At 35.8% G+C, this 16849-nt stretch overlaps 2 protein-coding genes and 1 pseudogene across 2 annotated transcripts; 2 read left to right on the forward strand and 1 right to left on the reverse strand.

Moving 5' to 3' along the window:
- The first annotated feature begins 2904 nt into the window (after nt 1-2904).
- LOC120261344 (heterogeneous nuclear ribonucleoprotein Q-like) lies at nt 2905-6293 on the forward strand. Its single transcript, XM_039269205.1, has 6 exons — nt 2905-3026; nt 4170-4582; nt 4744-4887; nt 5007-5159; nt 5274-5678; nt 6252-6293. The coding sequence occupies exons 2-5, from the start codon at nt 4490-4492 to the stop codon at nt 5382-5384; spliced, it is 501 nt and encodes a 166-aa protein (XP_039125139.1). The 5' UTR covers nt 2905-3026; nt 4170-4489; the 3' UTR covers nt 5385-5678; nt 6252-6293.
- A 1970-nt stretch (nt 6294-8263) lies between these two features.
- Nucleotides 8264-11207, forward strand: LOC120261343 (annotated as a pseudogene).
- Nucleotides 11208-12402: 1195 nt separating this feature from the next.
- On the reverse strand, nt 12403-16023 carry LOC120261342 (nucleosome assembly protein 1;2-like). The gene is given in 12 exon segments (XM_039269204.1): nt 12403-12740; nt 12837-13035; nt 13154-13197; nt 13298-13339; nt 13341-13476; nt 13558-13742; nt 13863-13924; nt 14000-14090; nt 14298-14390; nt 15542-15637; nt 15728-15771; nt 15849-16023. Coding segments are annotated over 12 exon segments (1134 nt in total). The 5' UTR covers nt 15922-16023; the 3' UTR covers nt 12403-12671.
- Nucleotides 16024-16849: the final 826 nt, after the last annotated feature.

Consider the following 16849-nt stretch of genomic DNA (forward strand, 5'->3'; position numbering starts at 1 on the left):
AATGTTTAGGTTTTCCGGGCACGCAAAAGCACACTCAGTTCTAGGTACTCAAAAGCACACCCAGGAGAAGAATATAAGAGAAGAAGTAAGTAAGCTAGTGTGCTTTTGGGTTCATGGTTTGGACATGCATTTATAGGAGAGAGTTCATTAGCAACTCTTCAAAATAGGCAATGTGGGACTAAAAGAATGAGAGGGATTTGGTTTGAGTGTAAAACAAGTGGGACCAAGTTGGACCCACAGGACCCACATCTAACAATCCCCCACTACACTCATAACCTAAGTACGACCAACAATGATAACGAGATGCAACAAAGATTTTTCGGGAAGATAATCAATCAAAAGTAAATGATCAAAAAGAATAATGAAGGGATGAAACGACTCGAACCTTGGGTTTTCACTCGATCAAGCTAAGGTGTCTTTGAAGACTTGAACCTTAACCTTTCATTAGAGTTTCAAGTGATAGAGATGGTAGTGAGCGAGGTTCTTGAACTACAACTCCTTGAATCAGAATTCAACTTTTAATGATAATCTTGTGATTGCACTTGGATAAGCGGGGTTGGCGCATTGTGGCCGTCGCTCGATATCATTTCATGGAGATTATTAGTCCGATGGCAGCTCGACCCGTTTATCCAAGTACGATCACAGATTATCATTAGAATTGAATTCGAGTCAGAGTTGTGGATCAGAAACTCGGTTCCACTCTGCTCGATTGAAAACGTGAGTTGAGATCAAGTCTGCAAAGACATGCGATCGGTGACGAGTTCGGTTGTTCATCCCGTCGATGCTGATCATTTTACTGATTGATTATCTTCGACATCTTTGTTGCATCGTATCGTTGTTGCTAAGTTATGAGATGTGAGTGAGATGAAGATGATGGATCTGTGGGTCCCACTTGGTCCCATGTTTTCGCTCAAAGCCAAATCCCTCGTTCTTTTGAGTCACATTGCCTATTTTGAAGGTTGCTAATGAACTCTCTCCATAAATGCATGTCCAAGCCATGAACCCAAAAACACGCTAGCTTCTTTACTGCCTCATATTCTTCTCACGGGTATGCTGGTCCTGGGCGGGTGTGCTTTTGCGTGCTGGAAAACCCTAAACATTTTGTTTCGTGGTTCTCTGCTGAACCTGCGGGTGCTCTTGGGATATCTCGGGCACGAGCGTGCTTTGAGGCTACGAGTTCTTACTTCCGGGGTTGAGTCTATCCTGCGCTGGGGTGAGGCGGGAAAAATCACTGCGAGAGCCCGATTCATCGTTAGGGCGATGTTTTTCGCCGCCTACGGTGGAAATTTCTAACTGTTATTTTTGAATTATTATTGTAATTTGTGTTTTGCATATTATAGTTTGTAGCATTTGCATGCTATTCAGTAGTATATTTCCTACATTTTGTGGAATCCTTGAGGATTTGTGTCAACAAATGCAGGATGGTAATTGTGTGACCAAATTATGGTGAGTGTTTCAAGCAAATGAAGAATGGATAGCAAATGCATATAATTAATGCAAAATAACATTGATTGATGATAACCATTGGTATCCGCAACATCATATTCTTTGTTAGACTGAAAATTTTGATTTAAAAGATTTGAATTGGATTTGATCTATTGAAACTGGTTTACTAGTCAGATGCGATTGGAATGAAGTTAGTTTTATTACTCACTAATACATCTCTGTATTTTTTTTTATTATCAATTGGTAGATATTTATTTGTTTAATATAGTGTATTTTTTACCGGTAAAAATGAGTTATATTTTATGTGATTTTCTTCATTTATGTTCAAAATATTTAAGGCTATTTTGATTCTTTTTGTTTTTATTTTCTTTGCTAAAAGTCAAGTGATGTTTTACAAGAGTTTGTTGTATCAATACTCACATCACTATTGAGGATTAACAAAATGATAGACATAAATCAAATTCAACATCTGATCATAATATTAAAAAAAAAAATGAGTTTCTTAAATATATATCTAGTGAGATTATTTTGCATTTGGACAGTTGACAAACTGTATGAATTATATTAACCCTATGCTTGCATTTAATAAGGGGTAGGGAGTTCTTTTATTGGATGTTATTGGCGATAATTACCCCATATTTTATTAGGGATAAGAATTATTCCCTCAACCAAAAAAATTTTGAAATAAAAATAATTAATTTGTACTTATAATAAACATTTATTATTTTCATAAAAATAAAATTTCATTTTTAAAATATCTCCTCTAAAAAGTTTCTCCCTGGATCAAATTTTATATATAAAAAAAACTTGTTGATTCTACATAGACCTGTCCAAGGGCTGGGCTACTCGCTAAAGTCCAAAGGCTCGCTCGAAAATTGAGAGAATTTGAACAAATATATGAGGCTCGATGACTAGGATTGGACAAAATATGAAACCCGTTTCTAAAAAAGACCTCGTCTGGTTTTTATTGTTAAATGCCCGGCCGACCCAGTTTGATTTATTTAGTTTTAAAAATGGGTTATAAGAGTTTAAATTTAGTTATTGTAATTGAACAAAAATGTATATTTGGTATTTTGATTTTAATTTATTTTGTAGAATAATATTGGGTAGTGTTCACAAATTAATATTATTGTTAATTTTTTTTATAAATTATCTATTATTTGATGAAAAAATCTATTTGACGGATCTTGGTTAAATGCTATAAAATTTAGGCATACCCTTTAGGCATACTTTGGTAAAAATGAAGACTTGTATTACTGGGTAAGGCCGGACTTGAGCAAGCTCAAATTTTATTAATTATGAATGTGGCCCGACCCAGGGACATGTCTTCCGCATCATGCGTATTATAAATATATATATATATATATATATATATGTATTTTTTTATTATATTTTTAAAAAGGATAATGGGATAAATAATTTTATGATTTAGCTTGTTAATATATATAAATAAAACGCAGGGCTTTTATGCAAATTTCTCTCTTTTGAAAGCATACAACGAAGTGTTTTCTCAACATTCGTATAACGAAACCACATCAGGTGTGATTTCTGGTCGACGTCGAACTCTCGCAGCTTCGCTGGTATGCTCTCGCTCTCGATTCTTTCTTTCTTGATGATTGGTTCAGATATCTTCGGGTTTCTTGGAATCATTTGAATGTTTGTGTGGATTTGCATCTATTCTGTTGATGATTTCTTGAGTTTTCTTCAATTACGATTTTTCCCATCATTTTCCCAGTGTTTTCTTGAGAAATGTGTGAATTTTTTATGATTTTTAAGGATTTCATGCTGTTCGTCGCCTAAAATTGCCTCAAAGTGTGTTTGGAATGCGGGGAAACAGAAAGGAAGGCTAAGAAATTGATGTTTTTCTAGAAAATGGATGTCATTTGATTTTCTTAGATCCAAACTACTTGTTTGCCTTTTTATTTCTCTGTTTTTTGGATTTTCATCTATTTGGTGATTTTTTTTCTTGATTTTGTTTTTGTTGAATTAGGAGTTTCCCATCTATTTCCTGATATTTTTTTAAGAGGTGTGAATTTTCGGTGATTTTGAAGGATTTCATGCTGTTCATGGGCTAAAACTGCTTTAGAGTGTGTTTTGGCACTGGGAAACAGAAAAGAAGCTAAGAAAATGATCTATTTTAGAAAAGGCTGTCCTGTAATTTCCTTCAATATGAATAATCTAGACCCTCATTAACTTTTTCTTTTGTTTCTTTTCTTTTTCCTATTTAGGTTGTCAGGTCTTTTGGATTGAAGGTGTTTATCTATAGTGCCTAAATATAACGTTGGTCAACTTTTTTCAGTGGATAAAATTCATAAAATTAAATTCTTGTTTCTATTGTCAAAAATTTCAGTTCTTGGAACTCAGTTTGCAGCAAATTGTTCCTTGTTTTAGATTAAAAATTTCAATATTGGTGGGGCTCCTTCATATCTTGATAGCATTGATTTGCATTTTTTAGCATCCAAGCTGTAGAGCTCTTGCTTCACTGTTACTTTGTGATTCTATGATGTCTTTTATCCATTTTTTGGCTCATAGATACTGTTTGTTGTATCTCATGTATGTATAGTTTGATTTGACAGTATTATTGGCTCTTCATTTTACTGTATACTCTTTCTATTTAGTATTTCTCATTTTGTTTGCTTTCTATAAATTTTTGATTTATGGATCTAAATTTTGGTAATGCAATAACACCATAAACTGTATTTTTGACAATATCTGTGCTTCAGGCTGATGCTATGCCTCATGAAACTGATCTCTTAATTGATGGCACATATTGAGTGTTGTGCTCTTAATTGTCATTATGAAAATCTATCTTGCTCATCTCAATTTTTACTGCTCTGCTATCACCCCACAGAGATTCTTGCTTATTGATTCTCCTTCGACCCGAAGCTATGGCTTGGTTCGAATCACCATTCTTACGCTGGAACTCTTTTGGGGGTCTCGACTTTTCCCTTCCTTTCCAAATATGTTTGTTTCCATCTCCAAATGCTTCTGGCTTCTGTGCCCCTATTGCAGTTTCCTTGCAAGAGTTTTTCTGGATTAGAAGATGCGTAGTAGAAAGGACCGAGCTGCTTCTGTTAAGCAAGCTGAATCTGTTAAACCAGCAGAACCTGTACAACCAAATGAATCTAAAGAGGAGGTAGATATTGGCTGTTGCTTATTTTTCAGAGATGTTTGGTCTTACCTAGAAAAATGAAACAAGCAGATCTGGATAATATGATAGAGAAAATATTTAGGTGCTTATTCTTATAGAGCTCAGCCTTCAGATTCTTTTTGTTTGAGGCTTTTCTTTGGTCTCAGGGAAAGAAAGTAACGTGCTCAAGAGCTCAAGAAAAACAACATTGCTTATTCATTGGTAATATTCCTAAACACTGGACAGAAGATGTTCTGAGAGAAATGGTGGAAGCGATAGGTGTTGGAGTCACTAAAGTGGATTTGGTGATGGTAAACTGCAGACACCTATCTCCCAGGATATTGCATTAACTATGAAATAATTGTGTTACTCACCTTTTTCTGATTCACACATTGTGTTTGTTTTCATTCTTGACTGTTCTATGATAAAGAATACATATCGTGGCTGTAATAAGCATTTTGCTTTTGTTGAGTATCGTGACCATGATCGTGCAAAATATTCTAAAGAGAAAATGTCTGATCCAACATTCAAACTGGATGGTAATGCGCCTACGGTGACTTACTATAATCCTTCAGCTTCTCAGGTTCTACAATGTCTTTTTGATTACTTTTGACTCTCCATTTTGTGATGTGTTTATATGTTAAAGTGGAGTTTTCCAGAACTTTTGGCTTGCATTGACCTTTGTTTATTTTTCCAGGTGAATTCAATTTATGTAAAAAACTTACCTAATAATGTGACTGAAGATCAATTGAGAAGGCTATTTGAGCACCACGGAAAAATCAATACTGTGGACCTTCCAACTCCATAGTGTGAATATGGTTTTGTGCATTTTAGTGAGCGGTCAGCAGCCAAGAAAGCATTACGGAATTCTGAGAGATACCATCTAGATGGTAAAAATATTTTATCCATAAATATTCTATTTACTCTTCTGGTATTGGCTGTGGTTCACCCTTGTATGCCACTTTACTGGTTTAATGACATGTCGAGTCCTTGAGTGCGACCTTGGAAAAGCTCAAACTGTAAAGAAAGGTGCAATAGGACCTAATACACAGAAAGGTCCTCTGCCACCAAATTGTCCTTCCCAAATGGACAATATGTGCAGGTATGATAAATTGTGAACATAAATAGACAAGTGGTTTTGGTGAGTTGCTCATGTATTTATTTCCTGCTTGAGATGCATGCCACTCCTGCAATATTAAGTTGTTGTATATGCTTCAGCCAATGCTTGACTGGAGTTATGCTGCACCAGGTACTCCATTGGTGCCAATAATCTTAGCTGATAAGTGATGACCACTTTCCAAATGCATGTTAGTTGACAGTTCTATTAAGCTGGTGTCATGGCTCACTTTTATTTATTTATTTCTTTTTTAAGATTGCAAGCCGTCAAATGAAAGATTTTCTTCTTTCTATAACAAATGATTAAGCTGGGTGTCATGGCTCACTTTTTTAAGATTGCATGTCACTTTTAAAGCTAGGTGTCATGGCTTCATTTCTCACCTTGAATAACATGCTGATAAACAAATGAAAGATTTTCTTCATTCTATTTTGTGTCATATTTACATCAGGCCAATTGTGACACATTGTATTTTATTGTCCAACCTGTATTCATTAATCTTCAATTTCGAATTTTGATGATTGTTTGTGATTCTCAAGCCCAACTACATTTTACATGTAGATCTCGGAAATGTCAAAATTGTCAGCTGATCCTAATTGCGGTCGGTGTTGTAGCCAAACTGGACCGACCGCTGCTCGACCGAAAAACCGGGAACCAGCCATGAGCCGGTCCAGCTACCCTCGACTCGGTGTTGAAGTAACCCGGCCAAAAACCGGTGACCCGGCCGGTTAACCCGGAAACGGGTTGACCCGGCCGGATCTACTGGGTTAAAAGAATTAAAATTTATAAAAAAATTTTTCTATGGCGGGAGAAAGTGAGATTTTCCATATATCAGCCATAAAAAATTTCTATGGCGAGTGACTTCAAGCAACGACGGGGAGCGCGAGAGAAACAAGGGAGAACCGGAGAAGAACAAGAAGAAATGAGAGAGAGACGCCGGTGAAGGCCACTAGACCAGAAGAATGAGAGAGAGAGACACAAGAGAAAGAAAGAGAGAGCACTCAAATAGTTTTTTTTATTCCCTCGTTAGTGAGTCCCAAGAAAAGGGGATGTTTTTAATTTGTTTTTTTTCTTTGTGAGTCCCAATAGAGAAGTGTGGGAGATGATTAGGGCTTTTTAAATATTTTATTTTTAATATTTTATATAAACCTAAAATTTTAAATATTAGATTTAATTCTATTTTTAAATATTTTTTTAAAAATCAACAAATATATATAAAAATAAAAATTTTAAAAATAACATTTTAATTAATTGTGTTTTTTTAATTATTAAAAATATAAGTTATATTATTTTTATCATTATTAATTATTATAATATATTTTTAATATTTTATTATTATTGCGGTTCACCCTTGGTTCGACTCGGTCGAGCCGATCGACCCGACCACTAAAACTTGGCCGGGATCGATGTCGGAGCAGACTACACTACGATGATGCGGTTGTCTGTTTACTGCTCTTCGTCATTCTTGTAATTGCCTGCAGTGGAAGTGGAAGATCCGGCGAAGGCCAGCAAAAGTCAACGATATGATTCAAAAAGCGCAAATTCAACCCGTATTAATGCCTCTCGAAATTGTTACATGACATTGTGATCATACAGTTGTGAATTTTCGCAAATATCAACTGAAATACACTAACATGTTAGCTTTCTTTTGTCTTGTGGCATGTCATATCTCCTTTTCTGGTTATTCTTTTTGATCTGTATAGGCCTTAAATACCTTGTAGCAGACTGTTCTTCATCATGAATGAAAGTTCAAGTTTGAGATCAAAGCAACCTTCTCATCTTTTTTTATTTCTCTCTTTTTTTTTTGTCAAAATTCATCAAATTATTCTGTTTAAACAATATGATTCTAGTGAGTAGGCTTTTTCACCTTTTTTTTTTTACTATCAATGAATTAAAGTTATAAATTGCGGTAGGTAACAGTTTAATGAAAAAATGATGCTACGAATAATTCATTGTGAGTATTCAAAACAATTTTATTTTGTTTATGTTCAATATTTATACTAATTATAATTACAAATATCTTTAATCTTAATTTATAAAATCCGTTTGCATGTCCAATTAGTTCAACGAGATTTATACTTTAATTTATACATGTAACCTTATTCAATTCGTCATCAATCCAAATTAAGAACATTAATAAATAACATAATTCAATTCTGACCAGAAATAATCAATCCTAAGCTAACGAGTCAAACATCAAAAGCAAGATTATACAATATATATATACATAATTTAGTTCATACATGTCATGTTGCTTTCAAGTTTCAAACTAAATTAAATTAAAATCAAACAAAAGAACAAAAAATAAATAAAAAAAGAAAAAAAGTGCCAATTGAAAAAGAGCCCCTACAAGAGAAACAGCAGGGCTGAGCATGCACACGTCACCACCTAATCATCATCAACAATCTAATCCAATCTCATCCATTAAAATTCCCTCAAGATGCGTGTCCATCATAGCAAATAAAACCTAATACCTCCACCAATCCCCCCATAAACTGACACGTGTCATTTACCCCTCCAATCTATAAATACACATATAATGAGGGACATATTCACAAAAACCCCCACATAACCAAACATTTTTATACCGGTTTAGCACCATTGGAATAGCGTTAATTCCAATTCCCAAATTGGAATAAGAAAAACAAAGAAAGGCCAAGAAATGGGAGGAGATGAGGACGAGGATGAAGGGACGAGGAGGAGGAGGAGAAGGAGGAGGAATGGGGAGGAGGGATGGGCGGGCGAGTTCCAGAGGGATATGCTTGCCGGAGCGGCGATGGGTGGTGTTGTGCACACCGTTGTTGCGCCGATCGAACGCGCGAAGTTGCTGCTCCAGACGCAGGAGAGCAACGCTTCTGTGCTTGGTCTTGGAGGTAGACCTCGGCGTCGGAGGTTCCGTGGTATGCTTGATTGCATCGCGCGTACTGTTCGGGATGAGGGCGTGATGTCGCTTTGGCGTGGCAATGGGACTAGTGTTCTTCGGTATTATCCTTCCGTCGCGTTGAACTTTTCTCTCAAGGTATTTGATTTGATTTGATTTGATTTTGGGGAGTTTTTTGATGTTTGATTTGTTGATTGGTGGCATTCTTGTTTGGTTTTCATTGGATTGGTGTTTTGGAAATTTGGATTGGTGGTGGGTGGGTTGTTGGGAATGCGTATTAGGTGTTTGATCTTGGTTCTTAGAGGACTTGTATGGGAATTTGTTTGGATTCTTTTGTTTGTTTGTTTGTGATCTTGTGAAAGGAATCTGGAAAAGGTTAGGGTTTGTGTCAACTTTTTTTTGGTTCATGGGTTAATTAAGATGCTTATGAGGTGTTTGTTGTTGGTTCTTGGAAAACTAGTTTGAGAATTTCTTTGGATTTTGTGGGGTTTGTGGTCAAAAGGTGGTGATCTTGTGAGATGGAATTAGAACTTTTGCTTTGAATTATTAAAGATTAGGGTTTTGTATCAATTCTTTTGTTCTCTTGGATTGGTTATAGTTCATGTGACAGTAGCTTTTTTTATCAGAACTTTTTGGTTATTATTAAATTGATGTTGATAGAAACCAGCAAATCTTGTGAGGGTTCTTTTTTTCAATATGCTTTTTGGGGAATCAAACTATTGTTATTGGCCTGGGGTTGTATTCTAGGAATTCTTGAAGGATGGAAATAATGGTATGAAAAATCTATCTGTATTGACAATTTGTTTGCTAGATCACCGTCACAAGTTATTGGCTGATGTTCACCTTAATGGGGGTGAATGGCATGCAATAAAAGGTTGAACTTTTACTAATTTAGTTGATGTAAAATGAAGAGGGAGAAGTATGGTCGATAATTATTATCAATCACCTTTAATAAAGGGGAATCTACCAAAAAATCTATCATTTCATCTTGAGGAGGATTATTTGCCAATGAATGGGATTCTATTCTATTCTATTTCTCTAACTTTATAGTATGTACAGCTTTTACCACTAAAGTGGACTATTGGCATTGTGATTCAATGGTTGTTCTCTTTAGTTCATTTACATTATTATATACGTGTATATTGAGAATATCAGGTATTTTTCTTGCATGTTGATAATGTATTAATGTTGATGAAGGCCTGTTGCTTTTTTGTGTATTTTTAGTTTAGTTTATAAAACCGAATTTTGTTCATTTGATCACTAGAAGGAATTTTGTCGTTGTATTCTTTTAATTTATTTGCTTACCTGTATCTATGAACTTCTAGAATAGGACATTATGGAAAGTGTGAAAGTACGCCATGTACTTTTTATGCAACCTTCCGAGATTTATAGTGCGTACTGCACGTTAGTTTAGTTTACATGCCCTTAGTTGGTATCAATAGAATAAGCCTTTATTGTGCCAACATAGAGAAAAGATGAAACTGACTTCAATTAACAACTTGTATGAGTTATCCTGGTCAGAGATCTATTGGATCAATCTATTTCTATGTGATTTTTGGCATATTTCCTTTAAGAATTTATTCCAGAAGTCTTAAGCGTTATTGCTAGGAATAAACGCAACTTAAATTATATCCACAACATCTTGTTTTTCAAGATACCTGGGTGGTGCATAACATGAGTTTTTTTATTTTTTATTTTTGGCACAGGATTTGTACAGGGCCATGCTAAAGGGAGTGGTGAAGCATCACAGAATTCCCATATTTTTTCTGGGGCAGCTGCCAACTTCATTGCAGGGTCTGCAGCAGGTTGCACCACACTAGTTATCATCTATCCACTTGATATTGCCCACACCCGCCTCGCTGCTGACCTTGGCAGCACAGACTCGCGTGAATTCAGAGGAATCTGCCACTTTCTTCGTGCCATCTACAAGAAAGAGCGGGATTCGGGGCATTTACGAGGTCTTCCTGCTTCCCTCCACGGCATGATTGTCCACCGTGGCCTTTACTTTGGTGGTTTCGACACAGCAAAGGGAGTACATGACTACTTCTGATCATTCAAAGATGGAGGAAGCACCTCTGTGGAAAGCGTTGGCTCGTGGCGCGAGGCTGTGACTACCTCAGCAGGATTGATATCGTACCCGTTAGACACTGTCCGAAGGAGGATGATGATGCAGTCCGGGATGCAAGAACTAATGTACAAGAACACACTAGATTGTTGGAAGAAGATTTATATGATGGAGGGTGTGGCTTCCTTTTATCAGCGGAGCAGTTTCTAATATGTTTAGAAGTACTGGAGCAGCTGCGATCTTGGTTTTTGTATGATGAAGTCAAGAAATTTATGAAATGGGGTGGTTTTGTGACAAGAACAGGAGGTAATAATCATGCCTCAAATTTTTTCGACTCACAAATGAGCACAATCTAAAGGAAATAGAGGTGAGAAGGCTTGCATGCCTAGTAAAATGACTTTTTGTGTTTTTTTATTTAACTGATTCATTTTTCTTTCCACTAATGAATACATGTATACAGAGAAAAGGTCTTGATTGAATTGTTTTCCTAGGGCCTTTCGTAATTGGCATGTAGGTAATGCTCTACTTGTTTGTTAATAAATGGGAAATCCCTTGATGGCTACGTTTTTCCTATGTTCTCCTATATTTTGGTGCCTTTTTTTTTTTATCTGATTAGAATTAAGGCCATGTGTAATGCCTTAACCCTGCCTTTGGTTCAGAGAACGATTGAAGTAAGTTCATTACTAATAATTAAGTCTCAGATAAAACTGAAAAAGAAAAGGGAAGCATTGGTTTTCCTACTGGATCTTCTATCTATAGTATTTTTGCCATGGCGGGTTTCTCTCTCATTTAATAAAAATCTGGAACTTTAGATTGCTAATTTTCTGGAATAGTGGCCACTGTGAAATTTTTTTTAGGTGATATTCAAGAGAAGAATTTTATAGAAAGATGAAGTTGATGACCTAATAACCAGGTAGCCAGTGATTGAAGTCCTAGAGTAGTGATCAATAATGACAGTAACTGTTAAGGCAAAATTTCTTGTTGAGTAAATTTCGATCCTCACGAAAGGCAAGGCGTTGACAATCTGGGCACTGTCTCAGAGGAGACTAAGTAAAATAGATATGTCTGTGATGATGCGGACCAAAAAGACCTTATAAAACTTTATTATTTTCGAGGATTTGGTTTGAGTCACTCCCATGCAGTTGCAGTTGAGATGGAGGATCAGTGAAATACTACTCGGAAAGAGCTAAAAATCTAATCCTGTGTGGATTGTCTCAGGATCAACAGGCCAAGGCCAAAGTCTCTACTCTCTAGTATAATTTGCCAATTATGAGTTTATTATGCACGAGTGTGAAACTATGGCTTGCTCTCCGGAATGCACGTGGGAGTTGGAATAGGGGAAGCCAAGACAACAGAGAAGGGGTCTTTTATACTTTTTTTAAAATAATTATTTACACATCTTTTTTATATATTATTTTATATAAACTTTATTATTATTATTATTATTATTATTAAACTAATCTAAAAATTTAAAATAAACAAAGATAATATATTTGATAATATATTTTTAACAGGAATAATTATATTAAAAAAAAACTATTTTCACAGGGACAATTTTATCCATGTAAGATGACGAGAGAGAGATGCACCGCCCCACTAAACTCGTGCTGTCCCCATTTTCTTACAGCCAAACAAACAAGGGGTTAAAGAGCACTTACCAATTTTACTTAATGTCAAACAGAATAATGGATAACAGGGATGCCAAAAAAATAAAAAAAATAAAAAAAAAATGATTTTCTGCCAATTTATGTCTCGCTTAATAAATAGGCATCCAAAATAATCACGGAAATTTAGACCAAGCCGAGATATTTATATAGCACAATAATAAGGAAAAGAGCAAAGGAATAACCAATAATAGGATATACTAACAGAAGCCTACTAGGACAACAAAACTCCAGTCCCCAAATCCCAGTCCAGGTTTTTCCCCCAATACAACACAACAGGAAAATCAGAACCAGACAAGTTCACTCACCACCAAAACCTCCGATACTACGCACAATTGCGCTAATAGCAATGTTTTTCATACTAAACAAAGTCACTGCTGCTTGCATTCTGCGGGCCGATCAACTGGCTGACCCTCCGCGGCATGGGTTCCACCTGACTTCTGCAGTTATGAGAATCCATTGTTTGTTATTATAGCTAAGGAATTTCTTGAAGGACAATGACACATGAAAAGATATACATAGCAAAGCCAGTGTACCTTCTTCCTGGTTTTTACTTCCTCTTCGTCATCATCCTCATCCTCGTCATCTTCTTCTTCATCCTCATCTTCATTTTCATCCTCTTCATCTCCATCTTCCTCATCAACATCACCCAAGTCCTCAAAATCTTCTCCTTGAACAGCCTCTCCCGTAAACCATGAAACAGCATGAGGAATTATCTTATCCCTAATAGTGGATCTGTAAAACAGCGAGCAACAGGGTCAAAATCCAATTACACTATCAATAATATATGCAAGTGAACTAAAACGAACAAGTAGGCAAGCATCTTCTAGATAAGGTGAGGGAAGCAGCTGACCCAATATCATAATCTTGTTCCATCTGGCTCTGTAGTTGTTCAGCCTGACAATATGAATAGAAGCGGATAAGTAATTACCAACAACAGGCTTCCATTGGTTCCTCTTTCTAAAAACTATTGCATAGGAAATAAAAATTCACTCACAGTCTCATCATCAATATCCTCATCATCTTCTGGAACTTGAGGGTGGATTGAAGAAATTAAAGAAACTTTCACAATTCTCAGTTTTGGTAATGGGCTTGGCATTCTTTGATCCTTTCTTAGGCTTCTTTTTCAGAATCTTTTGGGTTAAACACTTCCCAGGGTGCCATTCTATCTCAGTCCTGCATATAAGCCAAAAACAATATTGTTAACTAAAACATCACCCGTTATGGATACTCACCTAGCGAGGGGGACAAACTCACCCAATTGCTTTCTCCAGAATAGGTTCATCATCATCAATCATGTGATAGGTTTTGGAGAGAACAGAATTCTTGAAAAACGGATTGGTGTCAAAAAAGAATTCAAGCTTAAAACCCTTTGGATTATCTATTCTGTACCACTTGATATCCTTCAAATACTTCAGTGCTGCCTCATCCCGTTCTTGGATCTGAATGAAATTGCCAAAATTTTCAATAGGAAAGGAAACAACAAGTAATCATCAAATGAAACTTGCACATGCACATGCAAATGCAAACGCGAATGCGGAGAAAGTCAGGCACTTGCTGACCTCCTCACCCAGTACTTCATTGGTCTTCATAGCAGTCAGCCAAAAGTCAGGCACACCTTTTTCTGAGATTCAAAAATAAAATAAGCATATAGTACTAACGAAAAAGGCAGTGCACAACATGAGTTAATGATGAAAACCTTCAGTTTCTTTTTCCTCGGCAGGTGCTTCTTCCGTGCCTTCACCTTTAACAGTTTCCACTTCAACCACACCATTCACAATTTCATATCGCTAAGACATTAAAAAAGAAAAAAAGGAAAATTGAATGAGCAAAGGCTAAAAACAACTAGCTAATAATGTTTCCCTCGTAGGATGCCAACATAAAGGGCTATCTAGCATCATTTAACACTTAAAATGCCAACATAAATGGCTATATAGCATCATTTAACAGTTAAGAAAAGTATATGAGCAATGGCTACTGCTGAAAAGCAAGGATACCTTGGTGTATAATGGCTCATAAAGTTTTTGGTACTTAGCTTCAAGGGCTGCTCTTTCCTCGAAAAATTTAGCTTCAAGCTCATCATGTTGACTCTGAGGAAAACAAAGATTATAAACTATAAGAATGACCAAAGATCTCCAATTGGGCAATACAATTCACAAACAATGGATTGCTGAACTTTGTTAAACCATCATTAGCTTTAGTTTTTCAATAGTAAATGGGAAAAAAGCCAGGAAAATAAAATGAACATAAGTTGTGAAATTCACCACAGAATAGAATATCAACATCACCAAAGTTGCAAAAGAAACATTGATGATTGTGTATACACCCCTAACAAGGTATTACACCAGACAAGGTAGAACTTTTCTATAGCATTATTCAATATTGCTCATAACCAACAAACTGCTAGAATAAAAATTTAACAAATTCAGTCCATAATTTCTGTGACAAATTAACCCAACATATATCAAAGCAACAGACACAAGTGAAAATGACCAACATCTTGGATCATACAAATATTTGTTAACAAAACACAACCACAATATACCAATGAAATTATTCCTCTCGTGTCCAAATCTTAGACAATGCAAATTATTTTAACAAGACCCACCCATAATATGATAGCCATACCAAATATTCAGAAGGTTCAGTCACCCAAGTTGCCTCAAAAAAAAAACAAAAAAAACAAAAAAAACAAACAAACAAACAAGGAAAGATGAATTAATATAGACATAGAATCTCCTATATAAATATTATAAAATCAAGAAGCAACCAACATAATTTCTTATACTACAATAAGAGTTGCCAAACACAAATCATCACCAGGAAGAATGCTTGCATCAGGACAGTAAAAAGATTCATAACCAGGGAATCATGACCCCACAAATTCAAGCACATCAACTATATTATGTAACGAAGACAAATCCAACAAAAGTTACTAACCCCCAACCCAATCCGTAAATGAGCATTTCAAATTATTAATAACAAGGGAAATGTATTGATGGCAAAGGCAAACCGATCACCAATGCCTAAACCTATTGAACAAGAAGATCACTTCAAGCAACAACTAAAAGTACATCGGCATTTGATCAGCAAGAGAATGAACCTCAAATGGTAAACAATAGAAACCAAGATATCCAAAACAATCAGTAAAACAAACTTTAATAATCAAAAGCAAGAGATTCAATAGAAAACATCGGATAAAAAAAACACATTTCCAAGGAAAAAGAAAAGAAAATCAAACCTGTATTTCCCTTAAGACTTCAACCCGCTTTCTGACCTTTGTCGGGAGGCTCTCCAAAACATCCGAGTGCTGCCCCGCTAGGCTATGCAGCTTGTTCTACAACCCATAAAACCCCATCAAAACCCACAAACATTTCTCAAATCATTGGCAAACCAAAACAAAACCACAAATCAAACAAAAACCCACCTTGAGAGCATTCACGAGGTCAGCCCGATCCTCCGCACTGAGACCTGAAAAGCACCCGCTAAATCACTTCCAAGAAGAATCAAACAAACCAAAAGCACCAAAACCGGGAGAAACATCAAACCAGGGACGTTGGCAGGGAGAGCAGCGCTAAGATCGGAGATGTTAAGGCCGTCCTTCTGCTTGTCGTCACTCATCCTCGCGAATCCTCCGCCGCACCGCGCCGATGGAGAGAGAGAGGAGGAGAAGAAGAGAAGAGAAGAGAAGCCCTAGCGGTTTGGGGGCGGAGGCGGAAAAGAGAGGTGGGGCAGTGAAAGGGGCGCGATATTTATATAAGAATCGGTCCCGTTTCAAACGGGTGTCAAAGTCTGGGTGACTTTTTGGGTCTCTTTAGTGGCCGCAAACATTGAAGCGGTGGCCGACTAACTGGGTGCCTTTACTGGCATCTTGAAAGTAGCTTAGGTGGCATTCGATTATTGGCTATCTATTTAAGAGGTGACTTACTTGGGTATCTATTTAATTGAGTATGTTTGTTTTGGGAAGAGGAGGAAAATTAAGAAATAATCCCCGACTTTATTTGTTATAAATTTACCCTTAACACTTTCCGCTCTTTTTTATTTGTTATAAATTTATATTTTTTGAAAAATTTATTATTATTATTTTTAAAATTATTCTCAACACTTTAGTTAATTTTTTAATTAAAATTAAATACAAGAGAGAAATATAAAGATATAAATTAAGGATAATTTTAAATAAATAACTGATTTTTTATAAAATTTTGTAAAATAACTAAGTTTCTTCGTACGTGAAATTTGATTAACCATGACAGATTAAAAAAATGGAGAGAGTACTATTTTATTGTTATGGAGGAATGTTAATTACCCTGTAAAAACTTACATTGTTCTATTTTTAAAATTGTTTTGAATTTTTAAGACTTCATCTTAATATCCAAATCTTTTTTGGTCTCATGCTTATTTATTTATTTATTTATTTATTTATTTTGACAAATTAACACCTCATATAATAAAAGTGATGTTACTTATCTTCACTTTATCTCTCACTTTTTCATTTTAGATCATTTTTCTTGAAATAAACATCCTAATTACATCAAATTTTGACCTTATT

The sequence above is a fragment of the Dioscorea cayenensis genome, chromosome 5 (assembly GCF_009730915.1).
Source record: "Dioscorea cayenensis subsp. rotundata cultivar TDr96_F1 chromosome 5, TDr96_F1_v2_PseudoChromosome.rev07_lg8_w22 25.fasta, whole genome shotgun sequence".
In the NCBI taxonomy this organism is placed as follows: Eukaryota; Viridiplantae; Streptophyta; class Magnoliopsida; order Dioscoreales; family Dioscoreaceae; genus Dioscorea; species Dioscorea cayenensis.